Source organism: Camelus ferus, chromosome 20, assembly GCF_009834535.1.
Source record: "Camelus ferus isolate YT-003-E chromosome 20, BCGSAC_Cfer_1.0, whole genome shotgun sequence".
NCBI lineage: Eukaryota > Metazoa > Chordata > Mammalia > Artiodactyla > Camelidae > Camelus > Camelus ferus.
In genome coordinates, this window is record NC_045715.1 from 26,581,407 (window position 1) to 26,602,086 (window position 20,680).

A 20,680-nucleotide genomic window follows, 5' to 3' on the forward strand; every position below is an offset into this window, starting at 1 on the left:
GACGTGATGGTGGAAGCCTCTCATAAGAGTCCACATGGCCTGACCCCGGTGGGAGCTGTCCCTACTGCCCATCTTGGCTGACAGCTCCCCACTCTAGTGCCTTTTTCTCGCTCAAAGGTTTTTCTTCCCTTTTCCCTGCTCAAGCACTTTCCTTCCCTTTCCTCTTCTGAGCAATAAAGTGGCTGTTCATTTTGTCCTTCTGCTTCTGCTGTGTGAACTCTTTCACAGCTGGTGGCAAGAACCCACACTGGTGGGCTTCCTAATTTAGGGTTTCCTCCATCTGCTAACAATTCTAAAGGCTCTTCCCCATATATACTGTCTCTAGGAAGACTCAGCACTCCTCCTACCTTGGCAGCACTGCCAGCTTGTGGCTCAGTCAGAACAGGTCTTGGCATATGCCAGTGATATTAGGAAATCATGGAGGCTCATGGGAGCAAAGACAGTGGTGTGACGGGATCGAGTGAGCTGTGACAGGGAAGTATTGGTTGATGTGGCTCCATTCATGAGACTACTACAGCCCTAAATGATTTGTGTGCCTTTTTGTGCATATATAGATATTATTAGCTGGATAATTGAGGAGTTGTGTTTTGCAGAAGTCTCATGAGGTGTTTCACATACGTGTTACATGTCCCAACTAAATGGTAAGTAAAATGAAGATAAGAATACAGTTTAAATTCTTTATAATGCCCAAAAAGAGCTCACTGAAATTCTTGCAACATAGTGAATGCTTGGTATAGATGATGTTGACAGTCTCAAAAGATTGTAATGCTTTTTTTCTGTAATAGTTAGAGGTGTTTCCAAACCTTCTGTATTCTTCTAAAGGACACAGTAAAGTGCCCTGGCAAGCCCAAGTTATTCAAAACTCTTTTAGGTAATCTTATGGTTTTACTTTATATGCTAAAAATTCAGAACAGATTTCAAAAACATGATGTAGTAAAAATACAGAATAAATCAAACAATTCATACAGCAATTATAAAGACTAGCTGGACAATAAGTGAAAAAAATCCAAATCCACAATAATACATAATTTTTAAAGTGCATTTCACCTCTGAATCTCAGGAAAAGAAATTGCATGCATTTATTTATATACAAAGTATGAGGAAAATGGAATAGACTGAAGTGACAATGCTTTTCGTGTCATTAATTAATCTCATGTGACTGCAACCTCTAAATATCACAGATATAATTTTACATTCCAAATATGTAAGTGAAAATACTGCAGCTGTTTCTTCCCATCCTTCTACTCATCACATATTAGGCAACTGATGGTGAAAGCTAACACCTCTGTAATGGAATGAATGTTTGCATCCCCCCGCCACCACAAATTCATATGTTGAAACCTGAATCCCCAGTGTGACGGCATTTGGAGGTGGACCTTTGGGAGGCAACTGGGTTTAGATAAGGTCATGAGGGTGGGGCTCCCTTGATGGGATTAGTGTCCTTATAAGAAGAAGAAGAAAGACCAGAACTCACTCTCTCTCTCTCTATCAAGAGAGAGCACAGAGAGAAGGCAGCTAGGAAGAAAGCTCTCATCAGGAATCAAACCTGCCAGCACCCTGATCTTGGGCTTCACAGACTCCAAAACCGTGATGAGTAAGTGTCTGTTGTTCAAGCCACCTAGGCTATGGTATTTTGTCATGGTAGCCAAGCTGACCAAGACAACCTTCTGTCTAAGACATTTCTAAGACTGAGAATGATCTCTTTCAACTGGACATTCAGAATAGAGGAAACCAGCTTCCTCCTTGTTATTACTCTAGTGGGACAGGCTTTGGGTAGAAGTGTGTCATTTTCAGGCTGGAAAGGCTCTCTATTCCCCCTACCACGGTCACTGGCAATGTACCATTCTTCTACGAACACAGTCCCTGCTCAACCCATGAAAGATAGAGAGTATGACTGACCATCACTGGTCACTGATCACTTGTTCATCCTGCAGGACAGCACCCCCAGCTTTTCAAGAGGTTGCCTCCCAACTGTGTCAGTAATTGACTTGGTTGAAGAAAAGGCTGGAGTTAGTTTTAACTTTGAGATCTATTCTTATAAGAATCTCCTTGAATGCTAAATGGGGCCAGAAAAATTACACAAATGAAAAGTGTAATGCAATAGGTAGGTGTAAGAACCAAAGAGAGCATGCTTCATCTAAAGGCACTAAGTTCAAAAATTTGAAAAGTAAAATGTGTAGGCCAAACCAAGTGCATTTGGTACAGATGCAAGGAGTGTCCAGAGCATAAGTGGAAGGACTGGCTTTCAAAAGAACAGCTTCCTGAGACTAGAGGAAAGTTGGTGACAGGGAAAAAAGGATGGGAGACAGGAAGCTAAGGGAATTCACGTTTGACAGCTTCCATATTCTCTGAGGTAAGGGTACAACTGGCTTCGGAGAGAATTAGGGCATGTAGTACTTGACTACAGAGAATGACATTTGATGTCATCATTGTGAGGCATGAGAGATAAAGCTCTGGGCACATGAAGATCTTGCTTAGCAGACTGAGGGCCCAGCTAAGGCTGGAGTCCATAACGTGGTGGCGTTTTTCTCCAGCCTCCTCTGAATCCCTGGTTGAAATCAGTGTCCTTCCCTGTGCCCTGAACAACCCAGGGTATCTTATCACTTACTAATTAAGATTGAAATGATCAGTTTATGAGTCTGTTCTACTAGACTAGAGCCCTTTGATGTCAGGACCAGGTGCTCTCAGAACTTTGCAGAGTTTCTGACACACAACAGACAGAGCTGCACTGGACTCAAAGCTCTGACTCACACAAAAGGCTCCGGGGACCTGAAGAAGCCCAGAAACCCACAGTCTGCTCAGAGCTTAGACGGAAAACCAGGGTACAACAGGACTCGCCCAGGCAAGAGCACCATCACCCCCAGCTCTCGTGTCTGACCAAGGTTGATATCCTGGTCTATCTCTCGGCAGACATGGAATCTTGGGGAAATAGCACAGTCTATGTGAACCTTAGTTTAGTCATCCATAAAACACGGATTATGACTCCCACTCCCTTAAATGAGAGATTTTCCTGTTATCTCTAAAATGTACTTTCCCTAGGTGGTTGAGTGAAGGGATTAGAAGCACCTGGGATGCTTATTCAATCATATTTGAACTTTCTGGAGGTGGAGGCCAGGAACCTGCATTTCAAACAATCATCTAGGTGATTCTTATACATAGTTAAATTTCAAGCCACTGGATTTTGACATCTTCCAATTTAGCCCCTCCTTACTCCCACTGCCACATAAATGGCCCTAAATAACTTCCCACGATGCTCAGGGCTCTCTCTGATATCCACCCATCTCATTCCAGTCTTACTACATGACTGATTTTTCTTCCTAAAATGTAGTTCCAGTCATGCTACGTCCTTGAATAAAAATCTCCAAGGGCCTGCCACACCCTTTCCAGTCTTGAATGTTCTCACTTGCTCCCTTGCTGGGTTCCAGATGAACAGGTCTATTAACTATCACAGAACAAGCTCTATGCTTTGCAACTTCCCTACCTCTGTTTCTACATGAATGCCCCATTCCACCGCCCCACTTCCCACCCCTTCCCTCAAGGACTGTTTCATGCACCATCTTCTCTATGAGTCTTTTTCTGATCGCTTGACCTGCTGTGATTTATTTCTCCGTTAAGCCCTTGTCTTCTTTGCACCTCTCTTATGATTTCATATTCCACCTTGTACTGTTTTGTACTATTTTTATCCACTGTGCTGTGAGTTCCAGGAAAGCAAAGACTGTCAGTACACTTGGTGCCCAGCATAGTGTGTGGAACCAAGTTGGATCTCAACAAATGTTTGCTGAATACATGAGTGATCCCACATGACAAGACTGTAAGCCATAAAGTCAGACACTTTTTTTAACTCCTGTGGCACTTAGCAGTGTTTTATATTCACTAGATACTAGAAATGTGGTGAATTAAATTTAACATCTGTCAACTTTTTCCTTTGATGACAAATTATTTAAAAAACACAATGTTGCCAAGATTTCAATACTGGACACTAGTTTACTGACTTTTTTTTTTAACAGTAATAACCATGACTGTCTTTGGAACCTTAAATGGACTATGCATCCCTATTTAGGAATACTAAAATTACACTAAAGTAGATGACTATTTTCCCTATGGTTAAGACCAGCAGTTATACTGTTTTACTTCATAAGACATACTTAGATTCTAATTATATTCCCTTTTCATCATATGACATAAGGGGCTTTCAAAAGTAGAAGTTCTATTTTCATTTAAATTACTAATTACAGAATAGCTCTAACACACGTATGTGTGTATATGCATATATGTCTAAATATAAAAATATGGCCACTTACTTTTTATATTAAAATTTTAATTTTGTGGTAAGTGTAGATTTACATGCAGCTGTAAGAAATGATGCAGAGAGATCCCATGTACCCATTACCCAGTTTTTCCCAATGGTAACAGCTTGTAAAACAATATTAAAATATCACAACCAGGACATTGGCATTGATACAATCCACTGATCTTATTCAGATGTCCTGGTTTTACTTACATTCACGTGTGTGTGTGTGTGTGTGTGTGTGTGTGTGTGTGTGTGTGAGTTTAGTTTGATGCATTTTGAAAGTTGTCTATCAACAGCCACAATCAAGATAAAGAAGAGTCCATCACCACGAGCATCCCTCACTGGCCTCATATAACCATCCTCGTTTCCCTGCCTAACTGCTGTCAACCACTCATCTGCCATCTACTTCTATAATTATGTCACTTAATGAACACTACAGGAATGAAATCACACAGCATATAACCTTTTGGGATTGGCTTTTTTCCCTCAGCATAATTCCTTAGAGATTCATCCAAGTTGCTAAGTGTATCAACAGTTCATTCCTTTTTGTTATTGTTGTTTTATCAACTAAAGGTCCATAGTTTACATTAGGGTTCACTCTTTGTGTTGTAAATTCTATAGGTTTTAACAAATGCATAAAGATATGTACCCACCACTACAGTATCACACACAATAGTTTCACTGTTCAAAAAAATCCTCTGTGCTTCACCTATTCATCCATCTACCTTACCCTTCCGCAACCACTGGCAACCACTGATTTTTCCACTGTAGTGGAAGTTCTGCCTCTTCCAGAATGTCACACAGTTGGAATCAAAGAATACGTAGTCTTTTCATACTGGCTTTTGTACTTAGCATACGTATTTAAGGTTTCTCTATATCCTTTTGTGGTTTAATAGCTCATTTCTTTTTATTGCCAAATAATATTCCACTGCATGGATATACCACAGTTTGTTTTCCATTGCCTGGTGAGGGATATCTTGGTTGCTTCCAGTTTTTGGCAATTATGAATAGGCTGCTATATTCATTTGTGGGTAGGTTTTTTCCAGTCATTTGGTTAAATATCTAGGAATGTGATTGCTGGATCTTATGGTAAGACTATGCTTAGTTTTGTAAGAAATTGGAAACTGTCTTCCAAAGGGGCTGCACCATTTTGCACTCCCACCAGCAATGAATGAGAATTCACCCTACATTCTTGTCAGCATTTGGTGTTGCCAGTTTTTGTGTGTGTGTGTGGGTTTTTTTAGCCATTTTAATAGGTGTGTAGTTGCATCTTGTTGTTTTAACTAGCAATTCACCAATGACAGATGATGCTGAGCATCTTTTCACATGCTCACTTACCTTCTATGTGTCTTCTTTGGCAAGATGTCTGCTCAGAACTTTTTCTCATTTCTTAACTGAGTTTTCTGTTTTCTTATTGTTAACTTGTAAGAGTTCTTTGAATGTTTTGGATACAAGTCTTTTATCAGATATGTGTTTGGTAAATGTTTTCTCTGAGCTTCTGGCTTATCTTTTTATTCTATTGACAGTGTCTTTCAGAGAGTAGAAGTTTTTAATTTTCATGAATTCAACTTATCTGTTTTTTTCTTTCACAGATCATGCTTTTGATATTATATCTAAAACCTCATTGCCAAATAAGTGACTATAGTAATATTTGCAAAAAGCTATTGACTTTAGTCTGGTACCCTGACAGCATATATACAAAGTCCATAGGTAGTCTACAGGCAAATGCTTCTGCAAGAGCAGAGAGATGGAATTCATTAGAATGTAAAAGGAAAAGAAACAGAAAAGGCAGAATACATGTGAGAAGAGCATCCACCAAGCCATTTGGGGGAAGCTGGGTTGCTCAGTGGTTAGCAACCTGTTACTGACAGCTAATACTGAGCAATATCAAAATGACCTCGTATTCGATTTTATGTGGTTAAGCCAAGTATAAGGATGTGGAAAGGATCAAAAGTGTATACTGTCATTGTCTCTCAAACGGATGACTACAGGAGAGAACCAAGGTCAACAGACATTTTGCCTACTATTTTTGGATGGTATTCAGAGAGTTTGGGGACATTCCCACTCATAACAATGAAACCAGCCAATCAGACAGACAGGATTTCAGAGTTAGAGCCTGTCCCAGCTCAAGAGTGTGTGAAACCAGATTAACAGTGCATACCCTTAATCCAATCCAGGTACAGCCAAAGTCACATTCCATTATAAAGAATTACTTTATAATCTTAGCGAAAGGCAAATCCTCTAAAATCCCCAGAAAACTAGCAGATTCTATACCAGTCAAATCCCATTATTCACACACCAAAAGACTATGCAGCTCTTGAGATGTTTTGCAATTTTAAAGTATTGAATATATTTTGAAGTAAACAGACTACAGTACTGGGATATGGGAATCTTCTTTCTTAATGAGAATCTTCTCATTTTTATTTTGATGAGATTTGTTGTCATGTAATTATAGTCCAAAATGTGAAGAAAATCTCTCAGACCACTTTTGTATGTGTATGTGTGTGGTAGCTCATTGAAAACATCTGTTTCGTGACTGAGGGCACTTCTGACTTGAGTCAGTGAAATTCTCCAACAAGAGGACAAAGCTACTAAAGAGGGAGAAACAATTTAAGGTAGAAAGCTAGCACCATCTATACAGATAATCTGACCAGCATTGAGAACCACTACTAAATGCCAGGCATGCTAGGAAATGCAGAGACACAGAGTGAATTAAGACACTGTCCTTGTTCTCAAGTGGCTTAAAGGCTCTTTCCTAACAGGACACTAGAAATCTCTGATTTATCTCCTCCATGTTCATCATAGCCAACCCCTTCATTTCTGGATTATTACTAAGCAGGTTTCAAGCTCTTTGGTGTAGATGTGACTTGTTAAAAATAATTTTAAGTAAGAGTTAGCCTAGTGGTATATAGATCAGACTGGAGGCTAGAAAACTAGTTAAGAAGTCTATTAGAATAAAAATCAATCTCACACCATAAACCTGTCATTCAAACCCCTCAAAAGCTGGCTTCAGGTGGCCTTTCTGCTTTTACTTCACATGACTCCTCAACACATGGCCTTTCTGTCTTTAGCATTGTTGTTTCTATCCTTCCTATGAGGAAAGCTTTACCATTTTGTAAAACTAATTCCAATAGTTTCGTTAAAACCAATTTCTTCCAAGGAGTCGGTAGTCTTTCCTTTCTTCTAATTCTTACACAAATATTAAGGGTGCTAACAATAATCCCCTTTCCTAGCTCCCTCTAGTAAGTATTGTTACCATGAGGTGATATGTAAAAATTTTAATCAACATTAAAGGAAGAATACATATAAAGGTCATGTAAAGAGTATCACCTATTTTCTTTATTATCTCTTCTTGTTTCCTTTGCAAATTAAAATAAGCAATTGGTTGTTGATCTTTTTGGCAGAGGATTAATCTGTATTTTAAAATTATTTTAGAATATTTAATAAAAAATATTAAAATACATTTTATTGGCTTTACCAACATTCTGAAGATGACTAGACAAAAGTATATGAATTGTTACCAGTTAATATATGTCTAATTTAGGCAAATATTCAAACAGTGAGAAATGTTATATAAATGCTTGCAGAGTAAGTTACCCATTTCTAGATAAGCTCTGAAGGCTCTATTTATAGTTCAGTCACGAAACAATCAGTATCAATCTGACCAAGTGTGTGTCAATGTTAGTCTTAAAAATAGTAGAGAAGAATTTGGGGGAAACAAAGTTTTATTTTTCTCTCTTTCAGATTCTCTTATTACTGCTTGAACCCTAATTTGAATACCTTCTTCAGAGAAAGGCCACAATTAGAGGAGTAGAAGTGTTTTGCGTGGCGAGAGTTAGTGGTACTGTCATACCCCATCAATCCTCTCAGCACCCACTCTCCAAGAACATCCACTGCATTCTCTTGTATCAGCTCCAAAAGAGACTGTCTCAAGAAATGAGTTTCAAGAATTTTCATTCCCATCACTACTGTCTATTTGTCATAACTGAAAAAAAATCCATTATATTACAAAAGGATTCTGTTATCCAGAATTTGTTAATTATGATTGAGGCCAGAAACATACAAAGTTTCAAAGAAAACAATTGAAGGGAACATCTGAAAGTAATTTTCCCCTATTCTTTGTTGTTCTGCTACTCACGGCAAATCTTCCAAAGTGGAGGCTTCATGTCTTGGATCCAATAGATCATAACCACATTCATTGTAGATTTCCAAATAGGAAATGTGCGTTGTATATATTTTGCTGCTGTCCTGATTGGAAAAGAGAAAGACATTATTAAATTGCTATAAATAACGATTCAGCTTAGAGAATGATGAACTCATTTATCACTACTTTCCTTACAGTTTCTCTCCTTTACTCTCTCACTTTGTATGGTTTACATTTTCAGTTCGTGACACTTTCAAGTTGCCAGTTACCATATGCATGAACTTTTTTTTTTAAAACTGGCAACACCCATGATTACAAGCAACTTTAGTCTGTTATTTTTTATTGGTTCCACGTTATACATAAAAAGTCAATATACACTTAAAATGAGCAAACTTAGTTGCAGAACTGTATAACACACCATTTTTTACTTTCCAGACCAAAAGAAAAAAAAGAACACAGAATTGTTACTTCAGTTTAAAAACTTCAGTGGCAAAAAGTGTCCATCTTTAATCATAATTCCTTTTTAATTTTTCTAATATTCAAATATCCAATAACAAATAGATAACAGACAATAAATAGATATGAAAAGTGAATTCCAAGGAACAGAAATAGTTTAGATCAATCAGGTAATAATAAGAGAGGACATTAACAGTTCACTACCTATACCTTAGCAACTTTCCTAGCCCAAGTGGCAGATTAGGGATATTCAGCTATTGGTTAGGGAGAGGTATTTTCTGTGGGTCACTGCTGAAATGCAATGATACAGGCATCAGGGTAATTAGGGTAAAAGACAAAAAGGATGTACTCCCTCTGACATGGAATGAAACAGGGAATTTTTTTCCAGTCTTGAGAAAATGCTAAGCTCAGTTTTCAATACAAAATATCAAATGACACTTCTTGTTTCTCCCAAAATACCAATGCTTCCATTTCTGCAAATATTATAGTCCTGCTTCTCATAAGAGAAAGGAGGCAGATTGTCATAATGGATATTCACAGAAAGGATTCTCACCCATATCCAAGACAATCCATTTGACAGGTGTTAATTCAAAAAACGAGAGGACCAAGTCACAGAGATGGGGAGAGAACAGTGGCCTGCAAATCTAAAGCTGAACTCCTAGTCCTACTAGTTCTGAGCCCCTACCATGTCAGGCCTTAGTTTCTACACCTTTAAAAGTGAGAAAGTTGCATAGTGGGTCCCTATGTGTTCTTCAGATTAAGATTAATTAGTTCTCCTTTAATTAATCAAAATTAATATGATTCTCTGGTCCTAAAATGGCTCAGACTATCCAATAAAGATACTATCATTTCATAAAAATGAAATAATACATGAAAAATTAAGGCAGCCCTCAGCCAGCGCATGACTATAGTAAAACACTGAAGCTACAGCTGAAATTCCATGTTCTGGTGTTCTGTGAACGTGACAGCATGGACTGAATCTCTACTAATCAGTTTCTCCCAATCAAATGCTGGAAATCCTGTTGATGTGGGTGACTCTGGTGGCTCATGCTGACAATCCGTCTATCAATTATGTTAGTATCCTCCTTTAGTAAAAGCATCGTATCAACATAATCTGGTGGGTTGCAGCTTGGATTAGTGCAAATACCAGACAGGCTCTGAGTGGTCTCTAGTCTAATCCAGTGTTTCCTAAAATATTACTTAAGATATTTGTGGAAAAAAAGTGTTCCACGAGCAACATACACACTGTGCATGTCTGAAAGATTCTCCAAGCAAGTTAAAGCTCACAGTGGACCATTCAGCAACATCTTGAGATCCTGTTTAAAACAATATATTTCTAAAATTTATCTGAAATATCCCATAGATGATGGTTTGAGATTTTAGCATACATTTATGAGTTCATCTCAGCATCAGACAAAACTGGATTTGAATACTGGATCTGCCTTTATAACCGAGTGATCCTGCATCCTTAGCCTCAGTTGTTCAATCGTGAAATTGGGGATAATAACTCTTATCTTGCAGAACTGTTGTCACAGAGAAATAGGTTCTGTGTTTTAAATCCTACTAAAAATGTGTGGCCTGCTAATAGGCGCCAGTGAATCATTGCTGCTACTACTGCTGCATGTTTTTCATTGCTGCTGTTATTGTTTTTGTTATTACTTCTAAAAGCCGCCACATAGACAATGTGAATGTAAAAGGAAAGGAAAAGCAAAGCAAAAAGAACAGCTAACTTGTACGTTCATCTGCTGTGGAGAAACTCTCTTCTTTCAGAAACGAAAAGAAATAATAAAAAGTCAGGCAAATGGCAAGTCTATTGCCCTGAGATGATAGGGATAATGCCTTTGGCTCCTCCAGCTTCTGCATTTTCTGGGCTTTTATTGGAATACACACTTAAAATTCACTGAGCTATGTGGCAGCTACCTTTCCTTATTACTCCATTTTTACTGATCAGGATTGCCAGACTGTAATGTAACACACATGTTTCCTGCAGACAGCCTTCTCTCCTGCCCCCAAACAAGTATGAATCTCGCAATACTCAGAAATAATGAGCAGTGATTTCTAAAATAAATGGAATCAATTTTCCTCTTTTAAAATCTTTGCAAATGTGCTTCTATCACACTCACAGGCATTTTTAGGACCCAGTAGGCACTAGCTCTTAGTTTATCTTGAAATAAATACTTTGCATAAGTCAAATGTTTCCTTGAAGGATTCTGGAGCACACCACACAGTCTTCTAAAGCAATCAGCTGGGGGCATCTGAGTACCTGTCTGCATTTTTCAGCTATATAATGAGGACAAACTTTATGAAGAATGGCAAGTTGCCTCTAACTTGCTGCACCACAATTCAGTTAGATTATAATGCACGTGTTGCACCCCATCGTGTTTACAAGGAGTTGTCCTGGCTATAAATTGGTCCAATGGGCTCTCCCAGTCCAGGAAGTTATTTAGAATCATTCAGAATGAGATGGGGTTTAAAGTAATGTCAATAACAAACAGATACAAAACAATGAACCCAACAGATGGTAGGTCCTTGGGAGACATTTAGATTTTTAAAACTGTATTTTGATAACCACAGACAAAATTTTAAAAGAGACAAATATATTTTCTATTAAAAAAGAATGTGTTTATTCTGTTTAACTTAATCAGGGGAATTTGCTTCCTTTGTTCTGAGTTTCAAAGGGTTCTTTGAAACTGGTCAGGAATCATTTGGCCACATGCATATATATATATATGCATCATATATATATAAATGGCTATGGTAACTATCGTGTTTCAAGCATCTACTATCTGCCAGGAACTGGGCAATATCTTTATATACAGTATATTTAACTCTCACAGCAACTCCACAAGCCTGAGACATTAAGTAACTGCCCAAAGCCGCATGACATAAGCAGTGCACTTTCTCAGAACCAGGTCGCCCTGCACCAACTTAATGATCTCACAGCAACAAAAACTATTAGAAATTTTATTTGCAAAATCAGGGAACAAAACAAAACAGTTGATGTCAGAAATAAATGAGTAAATGAAAAGAAAGGATTCGGATCCAACATATACACTATACTCAACCCTTTCTCTTCCAAATTTTCTGGCATGCAGAGCTGGCATGTTTGGGCTAGTGAGAGATGAGCTGAACTAATGGGTAATTGCTACTTTATGGGTGGAAATTAGAGTTATGCAGATCTCAGCAATTTCTTCTCATCTTTGCAACTCAAAATGCAAGCAGCATACAGTCAAGAAATTTTGGAAAGACTGTTATACTGACCTAGTTAGGACATTTGTTACACTAAAGTAATACAACCAAAGAATTGTTGAAACTAGTAGGAATGTTGGAAATCCTCTAGCACAGTTCAATCACTACTTTCACAGAGGGGAGAACTGAAATCCAGAGAAGCAAAGTGACTCATGTAGAATTTGTTCAAACACAACCAACAAAATAAAGCCAGTCTGAGATACAGAGGCAGGGTATGTAGTGGTAAAAAAAAGCAGTTTGGCATTACACAGCCTGGGATGGACTTCCAGGTCAGCAACTTATAAGGACCCAGAGAAAGGTATTTAACTCAGGACTCAGTTTTCCCAATTATAAAATGGGGATAAAGATCCCTATATTGTTAGTTGTGTTAAATACTGATAAGGTAATGTGTATTTGAAACCACACAATAAATGAGGTATATAATATACATAGAGAATTTCTCCTTATAATAAATTAATTACAATAGGATTTTTACTGTGGTAAATTTCTCTGGGTTTCTATTAAAAGTGTGAAAAAGGTACAACCACATTATCCTACTCAGTGCCTTAGTAGCTAAAATAAAGGTCCATTTTGGCAAAAGGACATTCTTCAATTTTTTAATGGGTAATATAAGATATTAGTTGGTGAAATGTATTATCTATTCTTTAACCTCCATGAGTGTATCAGAAGGAACTCCCTTTGAGCCTTTGCTGAAGCAGAATGCCTTTAATGAGAAGCATCTTCTTGATTTCCACTGCTTCAGTAAAATCCCAAACTTTCCTTAAGTGTAAAGGCCAGAGTTATTACACAGTATTTCCCCATTTAGATATAATATAATAAAATGTCACAATGAATTTTCCACCCACAGTAAATTTATGCTGAATATATTAAACATAAAATGAACTTAAGATTTCATACCTTTTGTAATTGCTCAAAAATGTATGACAGTGTCCTTGGGATAATGCCTCTGTCACTGTAGCGTTCTGCCCCACCTGTGATGGTGAATGTCTTACCGCTGCTTGTTTGTCCATATGCAAAGATGGTACCATTGTAACCTGCCAGGACACTGCATAAAGAAATGGCACACTTTAATACCAAAATGGCTAACTTCATTTGTATTAAATGGCAGGTATTCCAATAGCAATCTGATTCAACACTACTGAAAAGACATTTATAGAAATACCTATATACATGGCTATGTAGCTAGAAATTACCTTTTTTACCCAGGAGTCTCAGCACATCAATCTTTTTCTTTAAGAAAGGACCTATAACTCAAATGGGATTCACTCAACTTAAATATTTTCTTTTTTTATTTCAATAAAATTTTTATTTTAGACTACAATTGACCCTTGAACAATAAGTATTTGAACAGTATGGTCCACTCATGAGTGGATATTTTTCCACTAAATATGTACTACAGTACTACACGATCCTCGGTTGACTCCTCAGAGGCAGAACCTCAGATTGGGGGGCCGACTATAAAGTTATACTTCGATTTTCAGCTTCAAGGAGGATTGGTGCCCCAAACCCCACATTGCTCAAGGGGCAATGTAGTTGATCTTTTTATATTTACAGAAAAGTTGCAAAGATAGTACAGAGAGTTCACATATACCCTACACCTAGCTTCCCCTATTGTTAATATCTTACACCAGTATTGTACATTGGTCATAATTATGAACCAATATTGAAATATTATTACAAACTCTATACAAATACTGCTTAGTTTCTGCCTAATGTCTCTTTTCCCCCAGCTTTCCTGAGATATAATTGACATATAATGTAATATAATATTACATGTAACATACAATGTGATGATTTGATGCATGTATACATTGTGAAATGATTACTACAATAAGTTTAGTTAACACATCCATCTACACATCCCTCACCTCAAATGATTAACTTTTTTGTGGTGACAACATTTAAGATTTACTCTCTTAACAACTTAAAAGTATGTAATATAGTACTGTTAACTATAGTCATTGTGCTGTATATTAGATTCCCCAGAACTTATTCATCTTATAACTGGAAGTTTATACCCTTTGGCCAACATCTCATTTTCCCTACCCCCCAGCCCCAGGTAACCACTATTCTACTCTCTATTTCTATGGGTTTGTTTTTTCAGTTTCCACATATAAGTGAGAATATACAGTATTTGTCTTTCTCTGACTTATTTCACCTAGCACAATGCTCTCAAGGTCCATCCGTGTTGTCACAAAAGGCAGGATTTCCTTCTTTTTTTATAGCTGAATAATAGTCCATTGCATATATATATGCATTAGCATCCATCCATACATGAACACTTAAGTTTTCCTATGTCTTGGCAATTGCCTTGGGAGTGCAGATAGTGATTTCATTTCCTTTGGATGTACAGTTGACCCTTGAACAACTTGGGTTAGAATTGTGCAGGTCCACTTTTATGTAGATTTTTTTTTCAATAAATAAAGTTGGCCCTCTGTATTCACAGGTTTCACACCTGCAGATTCAACCAACTGTGGACCAAAATTTCCATGTGAGGTTGGCTGAAGTGACAGATTTGAAACCAACAGATACAGGAAACCAACTATGGGACTTGAGCATTTACAGACTTTGGTAAGTGCAAGGGATCCTGGAATGAATCCCCCAGGGATACTGAAGGATGCCTGTATACCCACAAGTGGGATTGCCAGATCATACGGTAATTCTCTTTTACAGAATTAGTCCAGAAAATTCACTAAACAACAACAACAAAATAAGCAGCAGCAACAACAACAGTAACAAGTAACAATAACAGACCCTGGGGAGGGTGGGAATCTGATTTCCAGAGCTGTCATATTACATTACTTAAAATGCCCAGTTTTACAATAAAAATTTTTGAGACACACAAAGAAATAGGAACATATTTCCCATAGAGAAGATATAAAATGTTGAATAGAAACCATCCTTGAGGAAGCCCAATCCTCAAGCAGTAGTATGGCTTACTATCTAGATAAAGAATTTAAGTGAGTTACTACAAATACGTTCAAAAAACAAAAGTAAAGCATGTTTAAAGAATTTTAAAATACATGAGAATAGTATCTCACATAAAAAAGACTATTAATAAAAAGATAGAAATGATTTAAAAAGGAACCAAATAGAAATTCTGGAGCTGAAAATTAAGATAATTACAAGTGTTGTGAGGATGTGGAGAAGTTGGATTCCTGATACATTTCTGGTGGCAATGTTAAGGGTGCAGGTGTTTTGAAAAAGTTTTGCAGTTCCTCAAAATATAAACATAAAGTTACCATATGACCCAGCAATTCCACTCCTAGGTATAGCCCAGCAGAATCGAAAACACGTCCACAAAAAAATTTGTAAAAATGTTTATAGTAGAATTATTCACATGGCCAAGAAGTGAAAATAACCCAAACTGATGAGTGGATAAACAAAATGTGTCATATTCGTATCATGGGATATGATTACATTAAGTGATAAAGCCAGTTATAAAAGGTCATATATTGTAGGATTCCATTTATATAAAATATCTAACATGAGCAAATCCAAAGAGATAGAAAGTAGATTAGTGGTTGCCAGAGCTGGGAGTAAGGCATCTGGGGAGTGACGGCTAATGGGTGTGGTATGGGGCTTCTTTTTGAGAATGATGAAAATGTTATAAAATTAGATAATGGTGATTGATGGTTGCAGATTTGTACTAAAAACTACTAAATTGTATACTTTAAAGTGAAATTTAGGGTATATGAATAATATCTCAATGAGGCTCTTTTAACAATAAAATAGTAAGGAAGAATCTATTCCAAGTTGTTAGTAACTAGATGTGTTTTAACACCTTGGTAGTAGTATTTTTAAAACACAGAAACAGAAAATAGTAATTAATAAAAGTAATGAAAAGCAAATGATAAATTTCAGCAATGAACAATGGTATACACATTGCTGGTAAGAAATATTTCTGAGCTTCCTAAACTAATAAAAAATGCAGGCTACTGCCTAATTCATCCGAGCTAGAGACAGTCCTGATTTATGTAAATAAATCAATGCTTTATAAACCAGAGTTTGATGATCAGATGAAAGCTCCATTGCAGAAATCTTTTTCTTCCTTTTGAAAAATGCATTTTGCCTAGAAATTTAAATTACAAAGCTAAGATATTGTCATTTCTTACATTTTAATATTTGCACGAATGAAACAGAAAGACAGATTCTCCCTCTTGCGGATTATAAACTGGAATATTATTCCACACATACACTAGAAAAATACAAACCACTTTAGTTTAGTTTTTCACTTTTATTACTCTTTATTTGTTTAACTAGACCCCAAATAGAAGATGACTGTCTAGAAGTGTCTGCATAAAGTGAGACTTCATTTTGTTGAACTAGATGAGGAGGCTATAAGAATCTCCTTATACGGCATCTACATCAAAGTAACCAACAACAAATTATCACTGTGATGATAATTTAGTTCCCTGAACCAAATAAATGATACTATAGTCCCTCAAATTTGAGGAGATAACCAGAGTTGGAAAATCGGTGTCGTTAGAGATTTTCTAACTACTTTTTGTCCAACAGAAGAATCCCTTCTAAGGTATTTCTGGAAAATAGATATCTGAACTCTGCTTAAACAGCTGTTTGATCCAGGAGCAGGATGGACTCAGACTCTGGGTGGGGCTGCCTTCATTTTTGAGGGCAGAGGGGCAAGTGAGGTGGGACTTTAAAAGACCATGCAGTTGGACCTGAAAAAAGTTAATAATCCCAGGAAAATATATATTCATAATTAAAAAAAATCTTTTATAAGAACAAATCAAATTAGTTTACAAGAAAACACATATAAACCAGTAAGTACTAAGAATAGAATTTATTAACCAAATAGAAATTGTACCATATTTATGTTTAATTTGGCTAAAAATCTTTATGTCAATAAGACTAATCTGGACCAGAATTATCAAAATTAAGGCCCCTGTATATTACTTCATCTTGCCATTCACGCAATTCTAAGAGCCCAAGTAGCTGAAATTCTCTAATTTTAATTTGTTTTTTAATTCTCAGAACAGTTCATTTCTGTCCACTGCTGCCCTCTTCCTAGAATAAAGTCCCTCCGAAGTAGCCTCAAGCAGCTCTCCGGGGCAGCCCACTGTCTTTTACAGAAACTAGGGTAAGTGACTCAATTGTTTCACTTCCAGAATATTTCTGATGCGTAATTCAGCAGCTTGAATTTTTAAGAAGAATTTGAACCAAAAACAGTAGCAACTCATAATTAACACAACAGTTTTGCTATAAATAAAAATAATCTTCCCATCTGTTAAGCCAAATGAGCAAACAACTTGCAAAATTTCTAGCAAATTTTGGTCATCGGGCATCCCTTTGTTATAAAGGAGAAGGAGGGAGAAAAAAAGTGAGGGGACCTACCCTTTGGGGAAACTTGAGAAGGCAGTAGACTTAGAAAGCTAAATTTTTCTGCCCAGCAAACTTTCTTAGTTACCTCTTCTTCTGGTGGTAGCCCCACCCTTACCTCCTCCCCACACTCCACTCCTGTCTTCAAGCTCATGAGGAACTGGCAAGTGTGGGGGGCACAAGACTCAGGCCTGACCAATCATACCACCACACTCCACCATAGTCCCCACAATGCCTGCCCAGTCTGCAACAGCTACTCTTCTAAGAGGCTGATGACATGCCTCAAGTAGAGCAAACAGAAGTCTGTCCCATATGAATTTTGAAAGGAAAAAAGCTTTCTTTTTGCAGGGGTCTTTGAACCATAGCTGCCAGAGGCTGTGTCCTCTGCCCTCCTGCACAGGGAAGCAGGGCTAAGCACGGGTAAGACAGGTGGAGAAGGAATCTTGGCCTGGTCATGTACCTAGTTCAAACAGTGACAACTCTGATTTTTGTAGCACCGCCCCCCTCTCTTCAATTCTCTTAGCTAACCCAGTTATGTGAGTCAGGAAATCCTCTCTTCTATTTGAGTTGGAATTCTATTGTATGCAACCAAAAGAGTCCTAACTAATGCAGATTCCTTGAGTGATCTGAAAAACATCTTTTGCACCACAGTTTAGACAAGCGGTCTCAAGGTAGCAGCGAATCCTGCCTTTAGGAATGTTTAAACTTATCTTAATGTGAATGCCTTTATGTGGGACATGTCTTCTCCAGTTTGCCACAATCCCCAAACTCCCTATGGTCTTAAACTCAGTAACTTCTCAAATGTATACCAGCTGAGACCTGAGGGCAGGGCTGCATCACTGCATGGTAACAGGGTACCATTTGCAGTGTGGTCCACACGAATGCCACTGCTCCCCCACAGCTGCGCAGTGAGGGCTCCGTTCATGCATGTGGATACTGTGAATCACACCCCCTTGAGGTATGTCACGGAAGTCCTGGTTAAAGGCACGCAAGTTTAGTTCCCCTGGTTCAGACAACATCCCTTGTAAAAGCATGTTCTGGCAAGATCATTCTAAGATGATTTAAAGATTCACTTGTATGATGTATTGATTCAGCTGTAAATCCTGATACAGGAATAAAGTGGGTTACATGGCTAACCTTAGCGGACCTAAACAAATCATTAGTTATTTTTTAGAAAGGAATGTCCAAGGCAAGAATATCTAGATTAAATATAATTAACTTACACATTCAAAATGTGTTTTTGTCAGAAAAATAAAACAGCAAATGTAGATTAAGTGGTAATTGATACTCTTGGGATAATCTTTTAAAGCTTTTTATAAGTGCCTGTGGGCCCACTGGGCACACTGGATCAGGGTCACAAATAAACTTACAGGCCAAGTTCAGCCAACAGAGCATTTTGTTTGTACAGTGCTATCTTTCTTTTTTTTTTTTTTAATTCAATCTAAATGATCTTAGCCCCTGGGACCTCTGCTCCCCAGTTCAGGCACAGAAACCACCACTCCCATATTGCCTTCATTGGTTTACTTCAGATTAGCTGCCTGCCCTCTAAGGAATTTTGAATTTTGCAACTGCTGGTATAAAGTAACTCAGATAATGTTAAGAGAGTAACACTATGATTTAAAAAAACAAAACTAAACTCAACTAAATATAAGAATGATGTGAGCACAGAAAAATCTTCCAGATTTTGAAATGTCATAGGCAACCGCCTCGCATGTCAACCACTCAAGAACCAGACTGGGTCCCTCTCCCATCATAGCTCACATTTTCTAAGTTTTAAAATGTGATAAGAAAACAAGAATGTTGGGTGCTTTCTTCTTAAACAGTCACTTTGGCACAATCAGGACTCCCACGCTTGGATGTGTCACAAAAACAGGATCAGCAACCATCTGCCTTGAATGATTCGCAAATTCTTCTCCTTGGATACAAGGGCTGAGGAGAAGGACCTTTTGAGTTCCTTTCCAGCTCTACGATTCTCAGGGATTTGTTCACAGTCTTGTCCCAACTACTTCAAACCAAACTTTGCAAGAGGCAAACACACCATAGGGTACATAATCCAAACAGTCTCCCTTGAAAGGATCCTCGAGATCTTAAACACACCAACTGGCTTCATATCCATAAGTTCATGGATCAAATCCAGGCCAAAGTGCTCTCTAAACGAGGTTGTTTATTATTTCCTAAGTTTCTGAAGAAACCATTTTGTCTCAGTATTAGTAATAAGCAGTTTAACCCTGGAAACATAACAGAAATGCATGAAACTTCAGCAGAAGAAAATGATCCCTTCTGAACACAATCCAGTGCTGAAATATGTTTTAGTTTTAAGTCCAGTATACTGTGTTTAAAAGTGAAGGCTACACTTACTTTTATCTTATTTATATTATGAAAAATGCATTTACTGTAGCATTTATGACAGATATTTTTTCTGTGACCCTTGAGAATAAACACTTAAGAGTCATTAAATACATAATCATTTTCAGATGACCATCTAAGGATGCAACTCAAATGAAACAACAAAAGTTTTATACAATGATGTGGAAAAATCCTTTGTCTATAGAAATTTATTTGGGCAGAATCTTGCATAAAGTCTGAACTGGTTACTCTGTGTATATTTTGAAAGGATACCGAAAACAAAAGAAAAGAAAAGAAAAGAAAACACTTTTCCCTAAACTTGTAACACTGAGTTCTCTGTCAGTAAATTGATCAACCACAATTTTAAAGCATTCATTATATGATATTGAAAGCTTGGCACCATGTGCTATGTGAATTTATAGGGGAAAAAAGCTTACAGTGCAAAATAATTAGCAAGACAAGTATCTTCAAATATATAAGCATGTGCATATATTATGCCTATATAATCTTCCAATTTACACATTAATCTATGTGTAAAAAAAAAAAAAAAGCCCAAATGGCTTCTTTATAACTGTGTCTGTAGAGAGATGGAGAATTTATAAAAATTCGTCTACAAGGATTTCTGCCTAGAAAGGCAAAGTGAGAAAACTGTATTTTTCTGGGGATTCCATTCTTTTCCTCTCAAGACTGAATGGAGCTTTTGGTTGCTCCAGCTGTAGAAACAGAAATCCAGGAATGTAGGCTGAGAGGTGGACAAAGGGCCTACCTTGCAGGGATGAGTCATCTGAAGACTTCTGAAAGAGAGTGGAGAGGGGGAAAATGAGAACTGCAGAGTGGCGGGGGAGGGCAGCAGG

General features: G+C 37.5%; 1 protein-coding gene and 1 long non-coding RNA gene across 8 annotated transcripts in view; one reads left to right on the top strand and one right to left on the bottom strand.

Annotated features, from left to right (window-relative positions):
* KIF6 (kinesin family member 6) overlaps positions 1-20,680 on the bottom strand; it is a 296,241-nt gene that overhangs the window by 220,336 nt on the left and 55,225 nt on the right. For all 7 annotated transcript variants that reach the window (XM_032463003.1, XM_014564323.2, XM_032463004.1 and 4 more), the window contains exons 4-5: positions 13,038-13,185; positions 8,430-8,539 (exon numbers count right to left, since the gene is read on the bottom strand). In XM_032463003.1, coding sequence (XP_032318894.1) covers positions 8,430-8,539; positions 13,038-13,185 — 258 coding nt within the window. The remainder of the gene's footprint in view (positions 1-8,429; positions 8,540-13,037; positions 13,186-20,680) is intronic.
* Positions 1-20,680, top strand: part of LOC116658268 — a 100,568-nt gene that overhangs the window by 51,993 nt on the left and 27,895 nt on the right. Inside the window, exons 2-3 of the long non-coding RNA XR_004313570.1 lie at positions 14,587-14,711; positions 17,136-17,241. This is a non-coding gene — a long non-coding RNA (uncharacterized LOC116658268). The remainder of the gene's footprint in view (positions 1-14,586; positions 14,712-17,135; positions 17,242-20,680) is intronic.